The sequence below is a fragment of the Excalfactoria chinensis genome, chromosome 2 (assembly GCF_039878825.1).
Source record: "Excalfactoria chinensis isolate bCotChi1 chromosome 2, bCotChi1.hap2, whole genome shotgun sequence".
NCBI lineage: Eukaryota > Metazoa > Chordata > Aves > Galliformes > Phasianidae > Excalfactoria > Excalfactoria chinensis.
Genome location: NC_092826.1, coordinates 92,768,818 through 92,793,874, shown reverse-complemented (window position 1 = coordinate 92,793,874; position 25,057 = coordinate 92,768,818). Strand labels below are relative to the sequence as shown.

At 41.0% G+C, this 25,057-nt stretch overlaps 1 protein-coding gene across 13 annotated transcripts in view; it reads left to right on the top strand.

Annotated features, from left to right (window-relative positions):
• Positions 1-25,057, top strand: part of HECW1 (HECT, C2 and WW domain containing E3 ubiquitin protein ligase 1) — a 233,504-nt gene that overhangs the window by 76,247 nt on the left and 132,200 nt on the right. For all 13 annotated transcript variants that reach the window (XM_072330283.1, XM_072330275.1, XM_072330282.1 and 10 more), the window contains one exon: positions 20,570-20,677. In XM_072330283.1, the coding sequence (XP_072186384.1) occupies positions 20,570-20,677 (108 nt within the window). The remainder of the gene's footprint in view (positions 1-20,569; positions 20,678-25,057) is intronic.

Genomic DNA, 25,057 nt, shown 5'->3' with positions numbered 1-25,057 from the left:
AGTCCCAATTCTGACTTTCTCTTCAACAGAGATATGACAGTCCTTTCTATTGACAGTTTCTTGAAATTTTAAGGCGCTTCATTTTTAAAGCCATTTAAATGTTGTGAAAATACCTCCTGTGCAAAGAACGCATAATGTTTTCAGGGTTTTCTCTTGCAAGTCCTCGAGTAATTTGTAAGAGATGAGAGATTTTAGAAGTCAAGAATATGAATAATTAAAAAAAACCATGAAGCAGTATGCCTTTTCCTGTACAGTCAAAAGGATATTTTTTAATAATAATTATAGACCAAGGCAGTCTGGAGTTGTGTCCTAGAGGTCTTTTTTTTTTTTTTCCTTTCACACTTTGGAGTCTGTATTAAGCCATTAGCACATTTTTGGCACCTCCATCTGTTTAAAGCCCAGGTCCTCATAAGAGTAATAAGAGATGGTTTTAATGGACTTCTACCTAATTGTTTCACTTTGATATCAAATAAGGGTTTTGACCTGATTTGATTCCCATGGAAGTAGTCAGTCCTGCTGCCTAGTCTGAAATCTGTGTTAATTCTTTGCCATCTGATAAGTTTTAAGCATGATGGATTAGTTTCAGACACATTCCCCTATGGATTAGAGGTCTTAATGTGAAGTTCTAAATGTTTGTGCATTTGTAAATTTGACAAAATTTGTAAATTGTGCATTCCACAAAGGGAAATGTTGATCAGGTGCTGCCCTTACCTGTTTGGATGAGCCTGCAAAACACTAAGGAAGCATTTTACTTCCAATAACAATGTTGTATCTTGCACAGACAGCAAGCTAAGCAGGTAAGTTTGTGAGTTGGGCAATGATGTATATTGTTCAAGCGCTTTAGTGGATAAGATCAAAAACATTTGCATCTTGTGCTGAGGATATTGGGAACACCGATGCTGGCAGTATACGAGATGTGAGAAGGAACTAGTGAGATTGAAGCAGATATGGTGGCATAGTGGTAGATATTGGAAAAGGAGTATTGGTGGGACTTGGAGATGGAGAATACAAGGATGGCCTAGGACATGGAGGGAAAGGAATGAGGTATGTAGGAAGCCAGACTTTAGTACTTCTTCCCATGAGTAACCACATAAAATAACATGTTTTGAAAATCAATGAAAGTAGGAGTCTGGAGTTTAAATATTTCAGGAAAAACAAACAAAAATTTGGATTACAGATGCATTGAAAGCAGTTTGGTTTGTTGGTCTTAGCAATTACTTGTGTTTACAGTTAAGATTGAAGATGAAAAGATGCAGCAACTCTTGTTTCTAGGCGCTGTGACTATTCTGCAGTAGTGCAAACAACTCATGAAGGACTGTATTGCTCCTGTAAAAAGAGGAAAAGAGCAACTTCTGGTGGTCTGGAGTCAACAGAAAGTCCACAGAGCTGTTGCGTGTTGGTTAAAGTCATTAAGACAGTTTTTTAAGTTCAGATGATTGTTTCAAGGCCTATAAAAGTACATCCATTTGATGAACCTCAATTTTTTTTTTTTTTTATAGGTAACCTGAATACATAGAGGGTTAACTATGAAATGAAAAACTCTCCCTGATAGTCCTCCATACTTTACCTAATCAACAAGGATGTTGCCCCAAACACCCTGATAAACTAGAAGTGCAAGTTGTGAAATGCATCCTTGCACCTACTGGCAGAATGCCTGATGCTAATGAAAAGAATCAGTGGCTCATTCTGATGAATGCTGCTGCCAATTGAAAAATGTTTACTGTTTTTATTTCCCAAGAAATGAACTATTGACCCTCAGTGTCTTTGGAGGTGTATTGTCTCCATCCTCTTAGGTTCCCAATCTAAATACTCAAGGAGATAGCAGACAGGAACACCCTAATTTCTTTTATTGTTTCCACTCTTTCCTCTCCTTTCTTTCCAAAGCCTTACATGAGGTGGGATTTACTTTTCTGGTTACTATAAAGAGTGTGGTAGACTGTGAAAATCACTTGATTTTTTGGTACTGATGTGATGTGAACAAATCTTGGAGCCCAGGCAAGTGACTGGTGCAGTGACTGTATCCATTAATGATACAGAGCAACTCTAGAGGAATGGATCTCTAGAAGCAATCAGCCGTTGAATTCATTTCAAAGGGTTTGTCTTTAGAGCAGCTTCAGTCTAGTCAAGTAGTAGTTATGGTGCATCTTTCAGTTTTGATCCACCAGGAAAGAAGAGAGTCTGTGTGCCTGAACTAAAGGAAGGACAATGGGAACTATCATTACAAAAATATACATTTGTCCTGAATTAAAGCACTGATGCATACTACATTCAACATTTGTGATAAATCGACAGGAGTGGGAGATCCAGGCATACTTTGGTTTGGACCTGGACAAGCTGGAGAAGTGGGCCCATGTGAACCTAATGAGGTTCAACAAAACCAAGTTCAAGGTGTTGCCCTTGATGAGGGGAGATCCCAGGTATTTATACAGACTGGGAGAAGAACTCTTTGAAAGCAGCCCTGTGGAGAAGGACTTGGGGGTCCTGGTGGATGATAAACTGGGCATGAACCAGCAGTGCATGCTTGCAGCATGGAAAGCCATTTGTGTTCTGGGCTGCATTAAAAAAGGGGTGGCCAGCAGGGAGAGGGAGGTGATTGTCCCCTTCTACTCAGCTCTTGTGAAGCCCCATCTGGAGTACTGCGTCCAGGCCTGGGGCCCTGAGTACAGGAAGGACATAAAGCTCTTGGAGCAGATCCAGAGGAGGGCCACTAAGATGACCAGTAGGCTGGAGCACCTCTCCTATGAAGAAAGGTTGAGGGAACTGGGCTTGTTTAGCTTGGAGAAAAGAAGACTCCATGGAGACCTCATTGAGGCCTTTTAGTACTTGAAGGGAGCATATAAACAGGAGAGGGAATGACTGTTTACAAGTGTGGATAGTGACAGGACAAGGGGGAATGATTTTAAACTGAGACAGGGGAGATTTAGGTTAGATTTTTAGACAAAGTTTTTCACTCAGAGGGTGGTGATGCACTGGAACAGGTTGCCCAATGAGGTTGTGGACGCCCCATCCCTGGAAGCATTCAAGGCTAGGTTGGATGTGGCTCTGGGCAGCCTGGTCTAGTGACTGGTGGCCCTGCACATAGCAGGGGGGTTGAAACTAGAAGATCATTATGGTCCTTTTCAACCCCAGACACTCTGTAATTCTATGATTCTGTGATATGTGTTGTGCATTTGCACAGATATTCCAAGTCTGCACTCCTGCTTAGGGAGGAAGTGTTCATGACTTTTTAGAAATTACTTTCATGATGTAAACTGATATGTAACTACATTTTTAATTAGCAGTAAAGCAGACTGGATCAGGAGAATCAAAGAAAGGCTGCTTGACAGGAGAATAGTGTTATTACCTTTATTATTACCACTTGTGCGGCAGCACTGTTAACTGTTGCCTTGCTTTTGGACAAACACAGTCACTGGGATGCTACAGCCCACTCCTTTTTGTGATTGTAAAATTTAAGTGGAAAGGTTAGAATGTAACAATACTTTTGTATTGTGGTGTGTCATTAGAGCAGTGTGAAATTATTCTTGTCCCCGAAGTATCAAGCAGCATGGTGTCAATTTTCTATAAATATCACTGCTGGAGAGTTGAAGTTATTGCTTGTTTGTCTTATGGGAGCTGCTGGTAAGTCCAGCAAGAGGCTGTACCAAAAGCAGAACAGAAGGCAATTCCCTGCTTAGAGGAGTTTAATCATTCCCATTGTGGCTTTCTAGGAAATATCTCAAAGTAGTGTTATATGAGTGTTGGCTTTGAAATGCATAAAAATAAGGCACTCCTACTACTCCTTTTAGTGGTACCCAATAAACTGCAGGCTTCAGAACATAAATGTTCCTAGTCTGGGGAAATGTAGCTGATAAAGAAAATTTCCAGAAAAATAATAAAGCAAAAATGGTGTAGTGGAGTAGATCATATGTTTTAATTGAGAAACTGCAATGCATTTTTAGGTGGTATTAAAAGGTGAAAGCAACATGTAAGAGGAGCAACAGAGTCATCCATTTAGAGAAATTCTGGCTACTTGTGCCACAGTTACTTTTATAAAAAGTGAAGGTATCCGTTCTTTTCCGCTTCAATCCATTTGCAGATTTGTAAGGATGTCCGAACAGGCTTTGCAGAAGCAGGTGAAAGCTGAATTTACAACTGATTCTTGGAGTTAACTTGCTTGTGCCCTTAGGAAATTGACTAGGCAGCCACTCTTGTGTAAAACAGTGTAAAATATGGTGCCTATGTATTTAATGCCAAAAAATATTATTGATGATATCTGCCCTGTAAGTTCATGAAAACATTTGTACACACCTACCTGATTTTATTGAAGGGTCATAAGAAAATCTCTTCAGTTGAAAGGAGATTAGTAAATGTTGACTCTGTTCAAATATAGGTCTTGTTACTTTAATGCAATTTAAGATTAGCCATGGTAAGATGACAGAAAATATGGGACTTTGAAAAACAAGCCTTCCTGGGTGCTTAAGACATATTGTGCCCTCAGGAGTAGGAATTAAATTTCATCCTTGCTAAGCTAGAAGTCTGGAGATAGTCTAACTTCCCATAGTAGCATATATCAGCTCAAAGCTAGACAGTGGAATATCTGAATTCTGTGACAACTCACCTGATATTTGCATGTGTATTCCCTCAAGGGAGGTATAGCATTTTGAATACCATCAGTATTTCAGAAACATGTCCACTGTAAACAGCCAAAAAGAGTTCTCTGAGAAATTTGAATGATAACACAGCTTTGTTTCTATTTAGAAATCCCTGGAGTTTATGAGCTTTTTTTACAGACAAGCTCTGAGTAAAGAAAACAAACATTGAAAAGAAAGATTAAGCCAAAACAAAGTTATGAATAATTGATAGTGATTTTTAAATATATATTTTTAAATGATCTATCATTTAGATAGTACTGTGAGATAGATGGAATATAATACTTGCAGTTATTTACCAGTTTTCTCTTCTTCTGTTTTTACCTTTACTATTTGCTACAGTGTGAAGTCTCTTAAATAAACTAATATGGGCTTCTGGCAGCTCCTTTGAAGAGCTATCTTATAATTAATGCAGTAACATTTTAGCCACTACTTGATTTCACATCTGTCATCATCTCTATATCTGATGTAGAGTACCTAGTGAGAAATGTTTAAATCAAACTTGGAAAGAATTGTTTGCTCTGGTGTCTGTGCACGCTGACTTTAGGAATTAATCAGTGCTAATATTACTTATATGCAGTAGTTCTCAAATGTATGTAAGTAAACTAGGTCAAATGCTTTGACCTGATTAATAACTGAAGTTTAGCTTTAGAGTAAGGTGTTGCTCTGCTATTTTAGCCTTTTATGTTATTTCTCTCCCAGAAAGGCAAAATGCACCATAACCCAAGAAATCTCATTAATGCTATCTAAACATTTATTTAAACATTTTGCAGATTAGGCTTGGAGGGCCTTGTGTGCCTGTATTGCCTACTGAATCAAATAGAAAGAGCCATATATTTTTCCTGCAGTTGAGTTTGGACCAGAACTTGTTTGTACAGCTATTTTATCAAACATTCAGCACGTATGAACAGAGTGTCACGTATGGCCAGCAAAGATTGAAAATGTCATAGAAGTGGTAATGTACACATAAGACTAGGAATTGTGGGTCTCTGCATTGCAGTTCTAATCCCTGACTTCATCTCACTCTGTGCATTTACACACTGGTTGCTTTACCTCTTTACCTGAGATACAGCCATCACTAAAAGAAAGCACAATGTGCCTGCTTCTAAGCTGTTAATTTTGTTGTTTCTTGGATGTTATATCCTGGGGTTGTCACCTTTCTGATCCTTTTATAGCCTAATATCAGATCATGCTCTTCCTTATTACTTCTCCTTGATGGCTTATCTTGTATTTGGTCTCTCTGGGCTGTGGCTAGCTGCCTTGATTTGCTGTGAGCATGTCTGCAAATTTACTTGACACCTGCTTTACTGCTTGACACCTGCAGTTCTAGTCCCTCTGTAAAAGGGCAGTGGCCGCTGGCCACAAAGCTTTCACAAAGCATAGCACCTTTTATTTCAGGAAGAAAAAGTGTTAGAGGAGCAAACCTGACGTAATAAACAATAAAATCTCTACTCAAATGCTGAACAGTAGAGGTAAGAGATATTGTATGCTTTGGCAGGAACATTACATATGAGTTCTTTGTTTCCACCTGGCTTGCACTCCCCTGGCTACTCTTGGATCTCATGGGAGTGACTTGTCTTTTCAGACTGAGTAACTTTTTTGTACTTTGCAGTTCTGTATCTAGTGGACCACTTTGTCCCACAAAACCAGCATGTTTCATTTCCAGACCCACTGTGTATGTCACTAGCAGTTAGCATTTGATTCAGTTTCACTTCTTATAGATAGATGCACTCAAGGATTTCTGCATATTAACTACATGCATATTAACTACAGCTTCTGATCCGTTATCCCTTCTTAGCGCTCCAAGGTTTGTGTCTGTATTTATCTGTTGTTAGTAATGTTAGTATTATAAAGCTCCTGTAGAGACGTGTGTACTACGTGCTGAAAGATTTCCATTTTCCTTTAGTATTTCTGCACGAAATGATAGCTGTGGTATTTTGAAACCTTCCACATGAGTTTCCAGAAAAGTCTTCCAGTTCAACTGTCACCTTTAATATCTGGAGAGGGAAATAATACAGTCAAGGAGCATACCAGATTCAGGCCTTTGTGATTTCCAGCATCCTTATGTCCATGGATAAAACTGCTTCTGTGCTCTGGGACCCACATTGCTATATATACTGCACTAGTAATTAAGACAGTAATGACCACTCACTAAAACAGTTTTGAAGAAATCAGAAAGTCAGAGAATACCAAAAGTCAGTTTATGGCCTCAGTCCTCAAAAATGCTTGATCCACGGAACAATTAAAGACCACTGACTGCGTAGATTCAATCACAGCATAAACACTGGGATGCACAAATGTAACTCTCAACATGATGAAGCTTAATCCAACAAGAGTTAATCCAAAGAACTTGCTTTCTGAAGGTTCAGCATGTGTATGTCATCTTAGTTTTCTAAACCAAACTAAATCATTCTTCTCACTCCTTAGTGTTTGAAACACTTAAGTGCACTGTTCATAATATTTGAATATCCCCATAGTCCTTTATGATGACTGTAATGATTACATTTAGCTTTCTTTATCTTTTCTCATCCATAGATCTTGCCAGCCCTAAAGACATTTGTTTCCTCACTGAATTTCTACTTTATAATAAACTTATAATTGAATGCCATTTTTCAGATAAAATCACTCAAGATTCTCAAGAGATTCTTTACAACATCATACTTCAGTGCACATGTCTGAGTTATGTGGAGCTTTTCTTTTGCTGCTGTATCAGATCACAATCTCCAAATCAGTTTGCTCTCCACAGTTACGTCTGTCAACATTGCTAAAAGTCCATTTTTTAAGTACTGCAAATTATTTCTCCCATTCTTGTTTTCATTTTAGATCTTCCTGTATCTCTTTATATCATTTTCTTATATTGCCTTAGGCCTGTAACATCCCTTATCGTATTATCCTTAAGCAATTTCATGGGCTCAGTGTTTTCTCCTAATCAACATTTTCCTAATTGTACTGGCAAGGCTTCCACTGATGTCAAGAACTTTGAATTGGTTAATATATTAAGAACTGAAAAGAAAAATAAAATAAAGAAAGAAAGAAAAAAAACACCAAACCAACAACAAAAAGCTCTTTTATGTTATATCTCACCAAATGTTGTGTGTCTTCTGATTTCATCATGCACTGAGGTATTCATGATCATTTTTGTGATCCTCTCTCCCATTTTCACTTTAGAGTGAAAGCTAAATGTCATTAAGTGTGGAGAAAATTGTGCAATGCATAGCTAAAGTATAGTTGTTGCTGTACAAAAAGCCAGATGTGTCCCATCTGTCATGATTATGAGAAGATATCTGAAAGTCCAGGAGGATTAAACTGGAAATCGGTATCTGGGACAGACATAGAATTGTAGAATCATGGAATGGCTTGGGTTGGAGGGGTCCTAAAACATCAGTCTAGTTCCAATTCCCCTGCCGTGAGCATGGTTGTTAACCTCTAAATCATGCGCAAGATCAGGCTTTGCAGGGACGCATCCAGCCTGGCTTTGAATACCTTCAGGGTTGGGGCATTACAACTTCTTTGGACACCCTGTTCCAGCACCTCACCACCTTCTGGACAAAATTTTTCCCCTAACCTCTAATCTAAATCTCTCCTCTTCTAGTTTTAAACAATTCTTCCTTCTACCACTATCAGAGTGTATAAAAATTGTGTCCCCTTCCCGATTATAAGCTCCTTTTAAGTATTAGAAGGCCTCAGTGATGTCTGCTCAGTACCTTCTCTTATCTAGGTTGAATAAGCACAGTACCCCCAATCTTTCTTCACAGGAGAGGTGCTCCAAGACCTCATGGCTCATGGCCCTTCTCTGGACCCATCCCAACAACTTTTTCTTGTGCTGGGGTCCCCAGGGCTGGAATGCAGTACTTTAGATGAGGCCTCACAGGGGCTGATCCCCTTTTTTTGGTGCAACCAGGCATACAGTTGGTCTTCCAGGGCTGCAGGTGCATGCTGTTGACTCACGTCCAGCTTCTATTCAACCAGGACACTCGAATCCTTTGCAAGGCTGCTCTCAATGAGTTCTTGTCCCAGTCTGTACATATACCTGGGAATGCCATGATCCAAGTGCAGCACTTCGCACTTGACCTTGTTGAACCTCATTAGGTTCTTGTTCTCATGGGCCCACTTTTCAAGCCCACTTTTCAGTTCCCTCTGGATGGTGTTCCTTCTTTCTATTGTATCAACTGTACCACTCAGCTTCGTGTCATCTGCAAACTTGCTGAAGGTGCACTCAATCCCACTGTCTGTGTGACTGATAAAGATGTTAAGTAGCACCTGTCCCAAGACTCACCCCTGGGGGTCACCACTTGTGACCAGCCTCCACCTGAATACAGTGCTGTTGACCACAAGCCTCTGGCTGTGACCATCCAGCTAATTCTTTATCCATCAAGTAGTCCAGTCTTCAAATCTCTCTCCAATTTAGAGATAAGCATGTGGTGTGGGACCATATCAGAGGCCTTTCACAAGTCCAGGTAGATGACATCAGTTGCCCTTCCTTCCTGAGGTGATCTTAGACTTGCTTGGACACTGGGAGGGACTCTGCTCTCCTGACCTCCACTCAAAGGTTCAGAGACATGAGAGACTTCAGAAGCCTGAGTGCCAGTGGTAACTGGGACAGTGAACTTGAGCAGCTCTGCGTTTTCCATGTCAGTTCAAACCTGTTCTCCCTTTTCAATTATCGGAAGGAATACGCTCTCCTTTGCCTATCTCTTATAGAATCCTTTCTTGTTATTTTTGCCAAGTTCCATTCCCGACATAGCTGAAATAGCAGTACAGGTATACTTCATAGCCTGTCCTTGGTGACCAAGAATTGTTGCAACTTTGCCAACCCTTTCTTCATTTTAATATGATCCTTTCTCTTCCTACCTCAGCATTCCTCTGGTCTTTCTCTTGTTGCACCTTCTGCTCATGGTTGCTCTCCACTCACTGTTCACATTTTTTACTTCTGAACTTACCCCCTACCCAATTAAAGAAAAGTAATTTTTGTGGAATTAAAACGGAGCCACTCCTGTAGTTAAAGCATGTACGTAGCTCTTAGATCAAGGACTGAGCTTTCAACACCAGTGAAGAATTAGATCTTTATTTTTCTACCAATCTTCTCTGGATGAAATTACAGGGGATTGGATGCTGTAACTTGCAGTATGGTCATTGTCCTTTTGTCATGTTACTATACCTTCACCAAAAGCACTCTGAACTGAGATACAATAATGCAATGCATAATTTAAAATGAAGGGAACAATTGCATCAGGCTGAATTTTACACAAGCTCTGCATTTACCAGAACAGTATTGTATTTTCGCCTTATACATAAATAAAAAGGCATCAGAATTTATGGTATTTTTTTGATCCAGATTAGAACCTGATCCATTGCTGTTGAAGTCAGTGGAAACATCAACTCCTGTAATTACAGGCATTATTTGTGAACTTTTATTGTGGTATCTCTGTAAATAAGAAATTTGTCATAATTTTACATTCCTCTTCAAATGATAAATTGGGAGGAAAGAGAAGAAACTGAAAAAATAGAAAGCTTACCCATAGCTCACACTTGTGTTATCTTACAGAATAGTTTTAGGTTATTCTATGCTTCACAGTGTCCCTTTCCCAGCTTTCTATGCAGACTGCAAAATAGATCAACCAGAGCTAGATAGAAAACATGTTTAAAAGCATTTTCCTGAGTATGCTTATGTATGATTATAGTACAGACATGCATACTGACCAGAAGCACTTTTAAATTTTAAACTAAAGCAGATTTGTTCAACTAAGGACTGTAAAGCCTTCTGTAATTTCAGCACTGCAGCATTTCTTATTTATAAAGGGTCAAGACATGAAGTGTGCTTTCTTTTTTTGTGCAATAATTGCATTAAGTGTATAGAAAGCAAGTGTTGTAGCATGCAGTGTTAAATCAAATTAATGATGGATAAGAGACTGGAGTGCTGTACCAAGTTTGGGAAACTGTCTGACATTGTGTTCCTCTCTAGTGCTAGGTATTTTTTTTATTTGAATGTAGCCCAGATTATTCTGCAATTGTTGTCCTTGGAGAGTATGGAAAGATAGACTCATCATACTTATCAGCTAAATACTGTATCGGAAGTATTTTTTTCACTTTCACTTCCCCCTTTAACCCTAACTGACCAAAAGGATCACTCTGCTGTTTGTACTTTGTACTACCTCAGTTCTTCTGAGGAAGATGTATCAGCTCTGTTTGTTTCTCTTTGGGTATTTCAGACAAGCTTTCAAATACCGAAGTCCCGCTGATGGCATCTGAACTTTCTGTGGCATTTTTTACAGACCTTTTTGAGGGGTGGCTTTTATCAATTTTTCCTAATCCACTGAAAAACAGCGTGCTTTTTGTCAGTTGTTTACTGTCTTTCATCTGAAAGATAGCTTTCTTTGATGATAACTCTTTATCTCACTACAGAGCACTTGTAAAATATGCTGGGATCTCTCAGCATGGAAGCAACAGCGTGGAATATTTTTAGCAGTAAAGGCTGTACTTGGAGGTATTTGTTTCAGTAAAAAGAAGCAGTTTGTTAGAATTGCTGCTGGTTCCCAAAGCACTTGCTAATGTAATAATTAAGTGCCTTGGTCCTTTTGTCTGCTTCTCAGGCCCCTGCAGCCCAGCATCTACTCATTCATCACCTTCCCTTTTTCCTCCAAAGAGATGTGAGGTGCTGGAGGCTTGCCTGCCTCTGCTTGAGCCCTGACATAGCTTTGGAGGTCTGCAGCCACTTCACTTCTCAAGGCCTGTTGGCTGGCTGGCACCTCTGTGCCCAAGAGCAGGGCAGGCAGAGAGCTGCTTCTGCCAGCAATCCCTCCAGCCCACTTCAACTGCCTGCACAGTCACTGTCTCCAGCTGACATTCAAAGAGTAGTGCATCCTGAATGCTTCTTCACGTGACAGTTTTCTAAATTAGCTACCCATTTTCCATCTGAGCAAATGAAGCTTCAGATCTGAAGGTGGTTGCAAAGTGTTTGCATTCAGTCAGGTGGGCCCAAATCCAGGTTATAGTAAGAATTGCCAGCTAAGCACAGAGCTAGTGTAAAGGTTAGTCTTATTTCAGAAATAGAGGTAGGGAGATGCGTTACAGTGCTTCACTGGAAAAAGTGTCAAAAGCCATTAGCTGCTGGATAAAATATATGAAAGGGAGCAGCAATATCTCTGCTCTTCTTTCTGTCTACAGGTGAAATGAGGCATTTTGCCGTTTACCTTTGAAAATTAAGATGCAACATGTTTTTAAGCTCCATTCCTTTGTCATTAGAATTACCAATAAAAATCATGAGTGTCTGGCTCATGGGCTCTTGTCCTGGTGGGGGACTTCAACCATCCGGACATCCATTGGGAAAACCACATGGCGAGCTGCAAGAGCTCCAGAAGGCTCTTGGAATCCATTGATGATAGCTTTCTGGTTCATGTATTGGACAGTCTGACCAGAGGTGAAGCATTGCTGGACCTGCTGCTCACCAACGCTGAGGAGATCATCAAAGGCATCAAGATTGGAGGCTGCCTGGGCTCCAGCGACCATGCCCTGGTTGAGTTTGTGATCTCAAGTGTTGTGGTCCTGGCAAAGAGCAGGATCAGGATGCTGAACTTTAGAGGAGCAGACTTCCAGATAATCAATGGATTGCTGGCCAAGATCCCCTGGCACGCTGCCCTCAAAGACAAGGATGTTGAGGAGAGCTGGCTGCTCTTCAAAGATGCCCTCCTGGAAGCACAAAATGTCTCCATTCCTCTGAATAAGAAAGTGGGCAGGCGAGGTAGGAAACCGGCATGGCTCAGCAAGGACCTGCTGAGAGAACTGAGGGTGAAGAAAGGAGTGTACAAGCTCTGGAAACAAGGCTGTGTCACCTGGGAAGAATACAGAGATGCCATCCAGACTTGCAGACGTGGGATCAGGGAAGCCAAGGTGCAGGCAGAACTGAACTTGGCAAGGGATGTGAAAAACAATAAGAAAACCTTCTACAGATACATTGGCCAGAAGAGACAGACCAAAATGGGCATACCTACTTTGGTATATTTAAAAGGAGAACTGGCTTCAGCAGATGAAGAGAAAGCTGAGGTGCTGAATGAGTTCTTCACCTCAGTCTTCACTGGTGGCCAGGATTCTAGTCTTTTTCACGTCCCTAAGCCCTGCATCCCCAAACCTCTATGTGGGGACCAAGGAGGTAAATCCCTCCCCTCTGTAAGGGCAGAGCAAGTCCAAGAGAGCCTCCTTAGACTGAATGAGTACAAGTCTATGGGGCCAGATGGCATGCATTCAAGGGTCCTGAAGGAGCTGGCTGAGGTGGTTGCCGAGCCGCTCTCCATCATATTTGAGAAGTTGTGGCTGTCAGGTGAGGTCCTGGATGACTGGAGGAAGGGTCACGTCACTCCCATATACAAGAAGGGGAGCAGGGAGGACCCGGGGAACTACAGGCCGGTGAGTCTCACCTCCGTGCCTGGGAAGATCATGGAACAGATCCTCCTGGACAACATGCTCGATCACATAAAGAATGAGCATGTGATCCGAGACAGCCAGCACGGCTTCACCAGGGGAAGGTCATGCTTAACTAATCTTGTGGCCTTCTATGATGGAGTGACGGCGATGGTGGACAAAGGGAAAGCGACCAATGTCATTTACCTGGACCTGAGCAAGGCCTTTGACATGGTCCCCCATCACATCCTCATCTCCAAATTGGAGGGAAGTGGATTTGATGGGTGGACAACTCGATGGATAAGCAATTGGTTGAAAGGCCGCAGACAGAGGGTGGTGATCAATGGCTCTATGTCCAGGTGGAGGCCTCAGAGGGACCTCAACAGGCTGGTAAGCTGGGCTCAGGTGAACCTAATGAGGTTCAACACAGCAAAGTGCAAGGTTTTGCACTTGGGCCAGAAGAACCCCAGGCACCTGTACAGGCTGGGAGGAATAATCCTTGAGAGCAACTCAGCAGAGGACCTGAAGGTCCTGATGGACGAGAAACTTAACATGAGTCAGCAGTGCGCTCTGGCAGCTCGAAAAGCAAATGGGATCCTGGGCTCCATCAGGAGAGGGGTGGTCAGCAGGGATAGGAAGGTGATTGTCCCTCTTTACTCGGCTCCTGTGAGGCCCCATCTGGAGTACTGTGTCCAGGTGTGCAGCCCTCAGTACAAGAAAGACAGAGAGATTTTGGAAAGGGTCCAGAGGAGGGCCACAAAGATGATCAGAGGCCTGGAGCACCTCCCCTATGAGGACAGGCTGAGGGAGTTAGGCTTGTTCAGCCTGGAGAAGAGAAGGCTGCGGGGTGACCTCGTTGCACCCTTTCAATACCTGAAGGGAACCTACACCCAGGAGGGGAGTAAACTCTTTGAAAGGGCTGACAACAGCAGGACTAGGGGAAATGGATCCAAGTTGAAGGAGGGAAGATTTAGGTTGGATGTTAGGGGGAAGTTCTTTACTAGGAGAGTGGTTAGGCCCTGGAACAGGCTGCCCAGGGAGGTTGTGGATGCCCCGTCCTTGGAGGTGTTCAAGGCCAGGTTGGACGGGGCCCTGGGCAACCTGATCTAGTAAATGTGTATGTTTGGTGGCCCTGCTAGGCAGGGGGGTTGGAACTACATGATCCTTGAGGTCCCTTCCAACCCGGGTCATTCTGTGATTCTGTGTTCTTTTTACTTTGTACGTACCTATTTTCTATTCTGGTGTTGTGTCATCTCCACACTTACATATGGTATGTTGTGACTGCTATATGTGTGTTTATATACGTACACACAAACACAAACATATGCATATATATATAGTGATCTAGACAGCTGTCTATTTTACATACACTGCTTTATTTCTCAATGTGCTATATGCTTAATATTTGCATCTGGTGAGTAGCATGCCTAGTGTAGTATCACTTGCCAACTAAATCTGATTGATAGAAGGTGTTTGTATATTCCAGTCTCCCGAACAGTTTCAACTACTGTTATTTTCATATTTTCACCTTTCAAAAATACACCCCTTCAAAAACTAAAGGATTTCCCATTTGGACCTGCATGTATTTTTCTAGAGGTTAATTTTGTTTGGTTCAGAAATCCCAGCTATCTTTAAATTTCTACTGGACTGAAAATATGGTTTTCTTTCTCTGGAAGAAGAAGGTACCATGTTTTTCAAAGTGTACAGGCAGGGCATCTGACTGGAAGAAGGATCTACATACTGGATTTTTAAATCACAAGATTCATAAATATGTTTTACTGTCATTATAAATTTAATTACGAATTCCTTTCATTCTTGCTCTGGTCACTTACCATTCAGATAGCAAGCTTCTCTGTTTTGTAAGAGCTAAACAAGCAGTACCAGCATGCTGTTTTTTTTTCCTGTAGCACAAAATGTATGGTGTGTCAGGGGGTTACTGAAAGGATCTGCTCCTGCTTGGGTGACCTGCATATCGCAGAATGCTGGAAATTTACCTTAAGGCACTCCTTCTACTGCCTAAGCCTGTATTTTATCAGTGGCTGCTGTCTGTGAGTAAATATCTCTATGCTTTCCATGGCACACTGTGCTACCTGAACTTTTCCATTGTACATTGTCCATTCTGAACATTCCTTTCTCCTGGCAGGCAGTAGTGTGGATACATCAGTTTGTCGGCAAGAACAGTTGGTCTCTTCTTTCTCATATCTTCACCCGTTAGCTATAGCTGTAGAGCAGCCTGCTTCTTCCTTTCCTGTGTTCTCCTTCTAACTTGAGCATGCAGTTGAACAGCAGTCTTTTTTCTTAGCTTGGCCTGCCAAGCTTTCTGCCAGTGCCTACAAAAAGGAGAGGGCTCTCTGTAGATATCCCCACTGGCTCATCTTGCAATATAAATATGATTTGGTTTGGGTATGGGCAGATGTTGACATCTCTGTCAAATTAGAGAGATTTTGCAACACAGAGCTTGTGTAACCATTATGCCAGCTGTGGGAAGCAGACAACAACCAATCCTGTGTGTGAGCCAGCTGGCCCTGACAGATAGTATGTGTGAATATAGCATTTTAAACCAGATTCTGGGATCTCTTGTGCCACTAAACTCTGGCCTAAAATATCTGTGATTTATTAAACAAAGCCCCCCTGTTTAGCTCAGCTAAGCCTTCTTAAGCAAGAATGATATTTTATAAACAGTATATCTTGAAAAACAGTAATTAGTCATGCATCTTAATAATGTGGCAGGCATTGGAGCCTCTCCAGCAGCTTCCAGAATCTAAATATGAAAAACAAACATCACAAGAGATGAAACTAGAAAGCATCAAGACTGAAATAAAGGATGTCCTGTGTATGTAGTCAGGGTTGCAGGCTCCAACTCAGCACAACATTATGGTATAAGGTCACCTTTAAGTATAAAGCATTTTCTCTGCCAGACCAAAGAGCACAGCTCACACATTTAAATCTTCTCAGGTGCTTTTGCTTCCCAGAATAAAGTGGATAATATTGGATAATCTATATCTAGGGTGGTCCTTACTGAAGCAGTCAAAGATAAATACTTTTCTACCCCTTTTAAATGTAATTTGACATTTAAAAGAAGACAAAATGATTTATAAAATACAAATGAAGAGGAGAAGTTGTACCAGAGTTTGGAAGGTTACCACAGGAAAGTACTGTGTAAATGTGATTAAAAATTTCCACTTCTACAAAGAGCAAGAGATGCAATAGTGAAACAATTATTGACAATTAGCAAGTCAACAAAGGGAAAATGTACTGCAGAAAACACTGCTGTTTATAGTTATCCATTGCAATCATTAACAATCTCTTTAAAAGGTTTTCTTTTGTAAATCCCTCAAGAGAGCAACACTAAATAGTTCAGTATTGGTAGCCCACTTATCTTCTTCCTTCAGTAGCGTAGCTTTGTAAAACTGAAGTAATAACATTGGTATGTGCCTGCTGCTTTATTCTTTCAGTGAACGTGAAGTTTTCTTCAATTTTAAAAGTCTTATCTGTTTAACTTTTATGTGCAGTTGAATAATATGTTGCTCTTTACATATATATACTCAAATAATACCTTGCTCTTGAAGTGTCTTGGCTGTATGCCAATCAACTGCCTTCAAAAGTGCTGTGCTTGGTTCTATATGACAGATATAGAACCATTGACATAGACCTCTCTGGCAATGTGTTTATTACTTTGTATTGTTTGTCTTGTTTCTGGAGGTTATTTCAAAGTCTATATCAGTGTGGCGAGCTCAGCATTCATGGTAGTGGCCATGGTAGTTTCAGGCATTGCTTTCATGTCTCTACACCACCTCATGCTGCTCCAGGTGTCCAAGCAGCCTGATCAGAGCTGGCCTCAGATGGTCTGTGGAGCTCTGCAACTTGTCACATCATCACTCCATTCTCAGACATGGTGTTTTTCATTATGGTGGGATCTTTTTCATTTTTTTACTTATGTGGTAATTAAGTGATTCATGCCATGTTTATGTGAATATATTTTATTCATGTCATGTTAATGTTGATATATTCTAATAAAGAATTTAGTATATCATATTTTTCCTTAGGTTTTTGTGACCAAATATGAATGTAATTGTCTTTGGAACAGAATTGCATCACCCACCTAGGACTTTCTTATCTGTGAGGCTGACTCCATTAGGGGTTGTTTCTACAAGTCTCTGTCAAAATTAGAGCTGCCTTCATTGATGAAATGTGGTTGCTCACTGATTCCTGTGAAGAGAGATCTCAGCCTTCCACTTGATTCAGTGTTTTAACAGCCCACGGCAAGTCCGTGAAGCTGAGTAGCAAGGCCATGACAGGGAGATATAACATTACCAGCAGGGCCGTTGCTTCAGCCTCTGGAGTATGCAGCCATTCCAACTTGCCTCAAGCCTCTTCCCCTAAGTCTCTAATGGTCTGTAAATGTGTGTTTTATTTTTTGTTGTGCTGTTTTCATTTACTAATGATCAAAACCATACACTCTGTTTTGGTATGGTGATTATATCTGCATTTGTTGTTGGCTTGAAAGCTAGTTTAAAAGCACAAGCAAGCAGGAGCCAATTCAGGGTTTACTAGTGGTTCATCAGTTGAATGAAAGACCATCAGGAAGCAGACCCTCACCTTGAGGCCAGAGTGTGTTTGCTGCCCTGTACTAGATAGGGCTTGCAGATTTGTCTTGAAAACAGTTAGCTGACACAGTCTAAATTGAAATTTGAAAGCAAACTAAAAATTAATCAGTGTGTATAGTCAGAAGGCTGCACTTCAGACTCACTGCCTGTTATTTGCACACAGCCCTTTGCATGCAAAGCAATTGCTTTCTCAACCTTCAGCCTGAAAGCTGTCAGCAACTTTTTATAGCTTACTCGTTGCTACAGACATCTTTGAAAATTAGCATGGTAGCCTGACAACCTCCAAGTGTCCCAAAAAGCTTAAACTGGTCAGCACTTTGCTATCAGTCATGGCTTTTTAAGGAAGGACCTGGGTATTCTGGTGCACTACAGCTTGGCTGTGAGCCAGCAGTGTGACCTTGTGGCCAAGAAGGCAATCAGTATCCAGCAGTGAATAAAAATGAGCATGGCCTGTAGATCGAGGGAGGTGATACTCACAGAATCAAAGAAGCACCAAGGTTGGAAAAGACCTAAAAGATCATCCAGTCCAACCATCCACCCATTACCAATAGCTTCCACTAAACCATGTCCCTCAGCACGACATCCAAATGTTCCTTGAACACCTCCAGGGTCGGTGACTCCACCACCTCCCTGTGCAGCCCGTTCTACTGCCTGACCACACTTTCAGAGAAAGCATTTCCTAATGTCCAGCCTGAATCTCCCCTGGCGCAGCTTGAAGCCATTCCCTCTAGTCCTATCACTGGTTACACGAGAGAAGAGGCTGACCCCCAGCTCATTACAATCTACCTCCAGGTAGTTATAGACAGCAGTAAGGTCTCCCTTGAGCCTCCACTTCAAACAATCCCAGCTCCTTCAGCTGCTCTTCATATGGCCTGTGCTCCAGACCCCTCACCAGCTTTGTTGCCCTTCTTTGAACGTGCTCCAAGGCCTCAATGTCTTTCTTGCAGTGAGGGGCCCAAAACTGGACACAGTACTCGAGGTGCAGCCTCACCAGAGGTGACTACAGGGGGACAATCGCTGCCCTGTTCCTGCTGGCAACACTGCAACACTGTTTCTTATACAGGCCAGGATGCTGTTGGCCTTCTTGTCTACCTGGCCACACTGCTGGCTCATGTTCAGCTGAGCATCAATCAATAGCCCCAGGTCCATTTCCTCTATACAGTCTTCCAGCCACTCTGCCTCTAGCCTGGGGTTGTTGTGGCCAAAGTGCAGGACCCGGCATTTGGTCTTGTTGAACCTCATCCCATTGGCTTCTGCCCACCTATCCAGCCTGTCCAGATCCCTCTGAGGGGCCTCGCTACCCCCAGGCAGATCCACACTTCCAGCCAACTTGGTGTCATCTGCAAATTTACTGAGGGTACACTCATTGCCCTCATCCAGGTCATCAATAAAGATACTGGAGAGGACAGGCCCCAACACCGAATCCTGGGGAATACCTCTTATGACTGGTCACCAGTTGGATTTAGCTGCATTCACCACCACTCTCCAGCCAGTTCCTTACCCAGCCAAGAGTGTACCTGTCCAAGCCATGGGCTGCCAGCTTCTGCAGGACACTGTGGGAGACAGTGACAAAGGCCTTGCTGAAGTCTAGGTAGACTACATCAACAGCCTTTCCCTCATCCACAGGACGAGTCACTAGATCATAGGAGATCAGGTTGGTCAAGCAGGACCTGCCCTTTGTGAACTCATGCTGGCTGGGCCTGATCCCCTGGTTGTCCTGCACATGCCACATGATCTCCCTCAAGACAGCCTTCTCCATAGCCTTCCCTGGCACTGAGGTCAGGCTGTAGTTCTCTGGGTCCTCCTTACAACTCTTCTTGTAGATAGGAGTCACATTGCCAAGGACTTCACCAGTCAACAAGGAGCACTGATAGATGATGGAAAGCAGCCCAGCTATTTCCTCCACCAGTTCCTTCAGCACTCTCGGGTGAATCTCATCCAGCCCCATGGACTTGTGACAGTCCAGTTGCAGTTAATAGGTTTTTGACTGTTTCCTCCTGAATTGTGGGGGGTTTTGTCTGCACCCCAGCCAAGACTATCAGGTCAGAGAATGGAGAACCCTGAGAATAACTAGTCTGATCTTTAAAGACAGATGTAAAGAAGGCATTCAGAACCTCTGCCTTTTCCTTCTCCTCAGTGGTCACATTCCCAGCCTCATCCAGTAAAAAGTCCTCCTCTTACTGTAGATGTATTTGTAAAAGAGTTTCTTGTTCCTTTTTATCCCAGTGGCCAGCTGGGCTTTTGTCTTTCTGATTTTCTCTCTACACATGTTAACAACTTCTCTGTACTCTTTCTGAGTTGCCCATTCCTTCTTCCACAGGAGGTAGATTTTCTCCCTCTCTGCTCTCCCTGATGAGGCCACATTTAGAATACTCTGTCCAGATCTGGTCTCCTCAGTTCAAAAAAGACAGGGATCTCCTAGAAGGAGCCCAGCGAAGGGCCAGAAAGATGATTTGGGGCCTGGAGCATCTCCCTTATAAGGAAAGGCTGAGTAACCTGGGTCTGTACAGCCTGGGAAAAAGAAGACTGAAAGGAGATCTCATTAATCTTTATAAAGATCTAAATGCATGTGGATGTGTCTAGGCTCTTCTCAGTGGTATGCAGTTATAGGACAAGGAGTAGTGGCTAGACAATTATTTTTAATTAGATAGGGATTGATCTATATTAAACAAGATGTTTTTATGTTTGAGAATTTTATAGGGATGTGTCTTTCAAAATTACATCCATGAAAATGAATGCGATGTGATCACATGAAGCTGTGATTTTAAGAAGAGCTGGAATTATTTAAAATATAAATGAGAAATCAAATTTCTTAACATGTGGTGCCAAGCTGTCTAGCAGCCATAGTATGTTCTGTAAAGCCAAAGGTGTATTTTTAGCCTGACTCTCTGTTATGCATACTGTCACAACAGTTGGTGATACTGTTTTCTTTGTTCATAGATGAAGTCTTGTCTGAAAACTTTTTGGACTACAAGAACCGTGGAGTCAATGGTTCTCATCGTGGTCAGATTGTCTGGAAGATAGATGCCAGTTCTTACTTTGTGGAGCGTAAGTATTTTTTCAGTTTTACTGTAGTATAATTCAGTCATTGCAGAAAGATAATTGAACTCCTTGTCAAGTTGTTCGTGTGATGGTGTTATGCCCAGTATATCCTGGAGGAAAGGCCAAAAATATTGCCATAACTTTGAACATATTAAGAGGAACAGAAGTGCCCTATGAATTAGAAAAACATAGCTTCTACAAGAAAATATATTTTGTGGATACTGACTTGTTTACATATTTTAGCTTTTTTAATACAGCTATTGGAATGTATTTGATCAGTTTGATGTTATTTGGACATTGCCAAGTAATGCAATATCAAATTAATTGTTCTTCATTGTATTCATGTATTATCCAGGGTGTCTGATGCAATGCAGTGTAACACTTTTTAACCCTTTCCTTAATAGTCAAAATGCAGAGACACTGAACTCTCTTACACAAAGAGCTATGTACTCTCAACAGAAATCTATAACATTTCCAGATTTTGTCATCCCACATCCCTGATCAAAGTAAGCTTGATCATTTGAGTCCTTTTAAAGAGTTACTGTGAGCTCCTGTGAATAGAATTTGTGGTCTCTGATTTCCTCAATAAATAAATAAATAAATAAAAGTATGCTTTTTCTTTGGTGAGCAGAAATAGGGTATGCAAAAGACTAAGCCGAGATTTATATAAGGTATCCATGGGAAAGGGCTACAGTTATCCTTAACGAGTTAAATGTGAAGAAGACTAGCATTCAACAGTTACACTTTTTTTTCTAGTTGTACAGAGTGTTTTCAATGATCCACCTTCACCTGCTGAGCAAAATTCAGAGTTGTGTGTAAGCATGTATAAATTGCATGCTAGTCAGATGTATCTGTTTAAGACTGTCTGAGCTTGAGGGCAATCAAGGGAATCTTTGATATAATTAACACTTTTAAGTTAAATTGAGAATATTCTTAAAGATATCTATGGATACAAGTCACGTTATGACTGTTCATATCCTGTGTTTTAAAAAATACATTGCTGGGAAATTGTTTAATATACAAGAACGTTGGTTTTAGTTTCCCTACTTTTAGAGCAGAAATACTTCATAGGATCTAACCTTTAAATAAGATGAATTTGCAACTGTTCATTTGATCTTCAGTTATCAATCCATGAAACTGATCATGCTTTTAACTGTTAAAGAAGTGTAGGGATAAGATGTAATATTGTAGAACAGGATTCTGAAGAGGCCTTAGTGTCTCAGTTTATTGATAAAAGCAGAAGAGAAAAGAGTCAATGTGAGAAATCCTTACATGAAAATCTCTTCAGGTAGGCCACATTTCATTAAGGGCTCAAGTGCACAGTTAATTATGGCAGCATAATTAGTTGTCTCTGTTAACTGAGACATAGTAACTGCTGTAAATTGATTTTGTGTACATTCTTAAATTGCCCTAATATGAGAATACATAGCTTAGCATAGCCATCTCTCACTGACACTTAAAACTAAGTCATACTGCACTGTAGTCGGGCAGCTCATGTTTGATGATTTTCAGCTTCTTGGTAACTTGTTATGCTGCCAACATTAGAATATGAATCTCAGCTCTGAGATTATGTCCTATCAAGGACAAATTATTGCCCTGTCCAGATTTAAAATAGAGGACACTGAAGTAGGAGTGGTAAATAAGAGCACACGTAGATACACTTAGAGCTGCTTTACTATTGAAATGAGAAGTGAACACAGTGAAAAAAGTTGATGCATATAAATCATATTTATATAGCAGCATGTTGAGAGTTCCTGCTCATTGTCGAGAATTCTGTAGGAAGATACACAGCTTCATAATTGATTAAACATTATGTTAAAAACTGCAGTGCTTGATAGTTTTCTGTATTTTCTATCCAGAAGCAACTTTGCAGGCCACCATCTTTAAAGACTTTTATTTTTTAGACTGAGATTGCATCTTTTATGTTTGCACAACACACAAATGTTGTGAGGTTTTCAGGAATCAGAAAGACACTGATCGTCAAAATCGGTCTCATCTAAGAAACCTGCCTTCTTTTTCAGAAACAACCCTCAGGACAGGACAAGAATATGTTAAGTAGTAATGCAGTGTAAGAATTGCCATGTTGGTCAAAAGTTAGCTTGACATGGTATCCTTCTCCAAAAATTTAAATTCTGTCATCCGGGTGTGTACTTGAAGAAATGAAGAGGGAGTCTTGGAACACAGCAGTGTGGCTAGAAACTGTGTCGTTCTCAACTAGTATTTGAGCAGTGCCTGAACAAATACTGCTTTGATTCTTTGAAATTTGCAAGTTTGTATTCCACAGGATGGGTGCTGAAGTCATCTCAATTTATTTTAATGGATCTGTATAACTTAGCTTATGTTTTGCGACTGATAATCATTCTGCTGCTTTTAGCAAGAGATTACAGTGTTATCTCTGTTTCACAAATTGGTCCTTGCCAATGTGAAATACTACTGGTGAGTCTCTGTTAGATGGTACTGTATAGGAATTTGATGAAATTGCCATGGAAGATTCCCTCTCTTTTGTATAGAGCCCTGTGCTCTTCCCTTGAATACCTCCATTGGACATGTTTCTGAACCTGGTACTGAATTTCCACTGAAATCAGTAAGGAGTACTTGCAAATGGCACCTGTGTTCCATCAAGCTCAGCACCTTACATATGCAACCATATACAGAGAGCCCAGGTGCAGATTTTGACCCAAGTAGAGTTTTTTGGTAGAAAAACAAAGATGAGGTTCATGCCAAAGACGAATGCAGTGTAAATGGGAAGCAGCTGTGATTGGAAGGGTTATTGGCACGTGAATTAAAAGGTTATATTTGCTCCAAAACAGTGCTGAGTTAGTAAGCCTTGTTTCAATAATTTTCTTACTAATTATGAGCAGAAAGCAATGTATTTGTGTTTTTTAAACTTAGGATATAACTCCAGTTCATGGATGCAAAATCTTTCAGGAGTCTGCCATGTTGGTATAAGATCTCAGCACCACAGAACAAGTATTCATTCCATACGCTTCTCCCTCGTGGCAGGACCTGTGCATCTACCATGTGTTTCTTCACTTCTCAGATGGTAGGAAGCAGAAGCATAGGGAGGTGATGTGTTTACTTGTGTGGGATGAACTGTCACAGCTCACTTGCAGCTCTTGTCTCATCCCTGAGAATAAGAGCTGCAAGTCTGATGCCATCTCACTCAGAGCTCATATTAAGAGAGCTTTAAGTGATTATGTTGCATAAACTGATAATCTTGTTTCCTTTTACAGATCCTTTTACACTGTAAGGAAGCTATAAATGCAGTCATTGAATAATATCAGGTGCAATGGGCCTCTGGAGGTTATCTGTTCAGGGCAGGTCCAGTTTGAGCAGGTTGCTCAAGAAATCTCCTAGTGAAATTTTGAATATCTTCAAGAATAAAGTTTCCTTTTGGGCAACGTTTTTTTTATGGTTTTTTTTTTGTTGTTGTTTGTTTGGTTGTTTGGTTGTTTTTGTTTTTTTTTTGTTTGTTTGTTTGTTTTTTAACATTGACTACATTGAAACAAGTCTTATTTCCTTTTCAAAGATGACCTTTCTCTGTCTCTAGGTTATATTTTCTCCTGACCTTTTCCTTTTGGTGGATAATGTTTGCCATCCTTTGGAAAACTCAGAAAAAAGAAATAATGAAAAGTAATTACTATTTCACCTGGTATTTGAAGACAAATTGTAAACAAAACACATTAAATCAGGAATAGAGTGTTTGGTTGTTTTTTTTTAAAGCTATTTGCATCTTGAGAAACAAAATAGATTTTGGTTATGAAGCAAATTGCAGCTGTGTTACGGAAAGGATGTGGAGGTGGGGATAGAAGCAAGTAGGTGATGCATATATATCAGAATTTGAACTGTGGATGTTGTAACTTGACAGCAGTGTTTGCCCAAGCAGAGACTTCTGATTGGCAGCAGTATAAGGCATGGAAGGTGGAGAGCGTAAACACAAAGACCAAGCACTGTGTATAAGTATATAATCTTGCAGTAGAGGGGCACCAGAGAGTCTTCCCAGCAGCTCATGATAAGGACTCTCAATTCTAAACCCAGCAGGCAGGACATTTAGGAAAGTTGCTTTTGTGAAGAGAAGGTCTCATGTGCATCTCTCTCTCCTGCCTCTGGCTTTCAGAATCAGTCTGCACACAGCAAAGTATTTTAATGCTGCAGCTGTTTAGCACAGGCCTTACAGGCTTGTGGTGTGTGACTACAGTTCTGCTTCTCTTTCTCTAATTCCTTAAAGTAAGTCCACAGGTGGGAACACATCAGGGTGTTTCAGGGGCCTGTAGAGATTTCAGAGTTTTGATTTGTCTCCCTGCTAGCTAGATGTTTGTCCAATCTACTGAACAGCATGTAAGTGCTACTGAAGACACTTTTTAACCTGGATTACTCCAGAAAGCA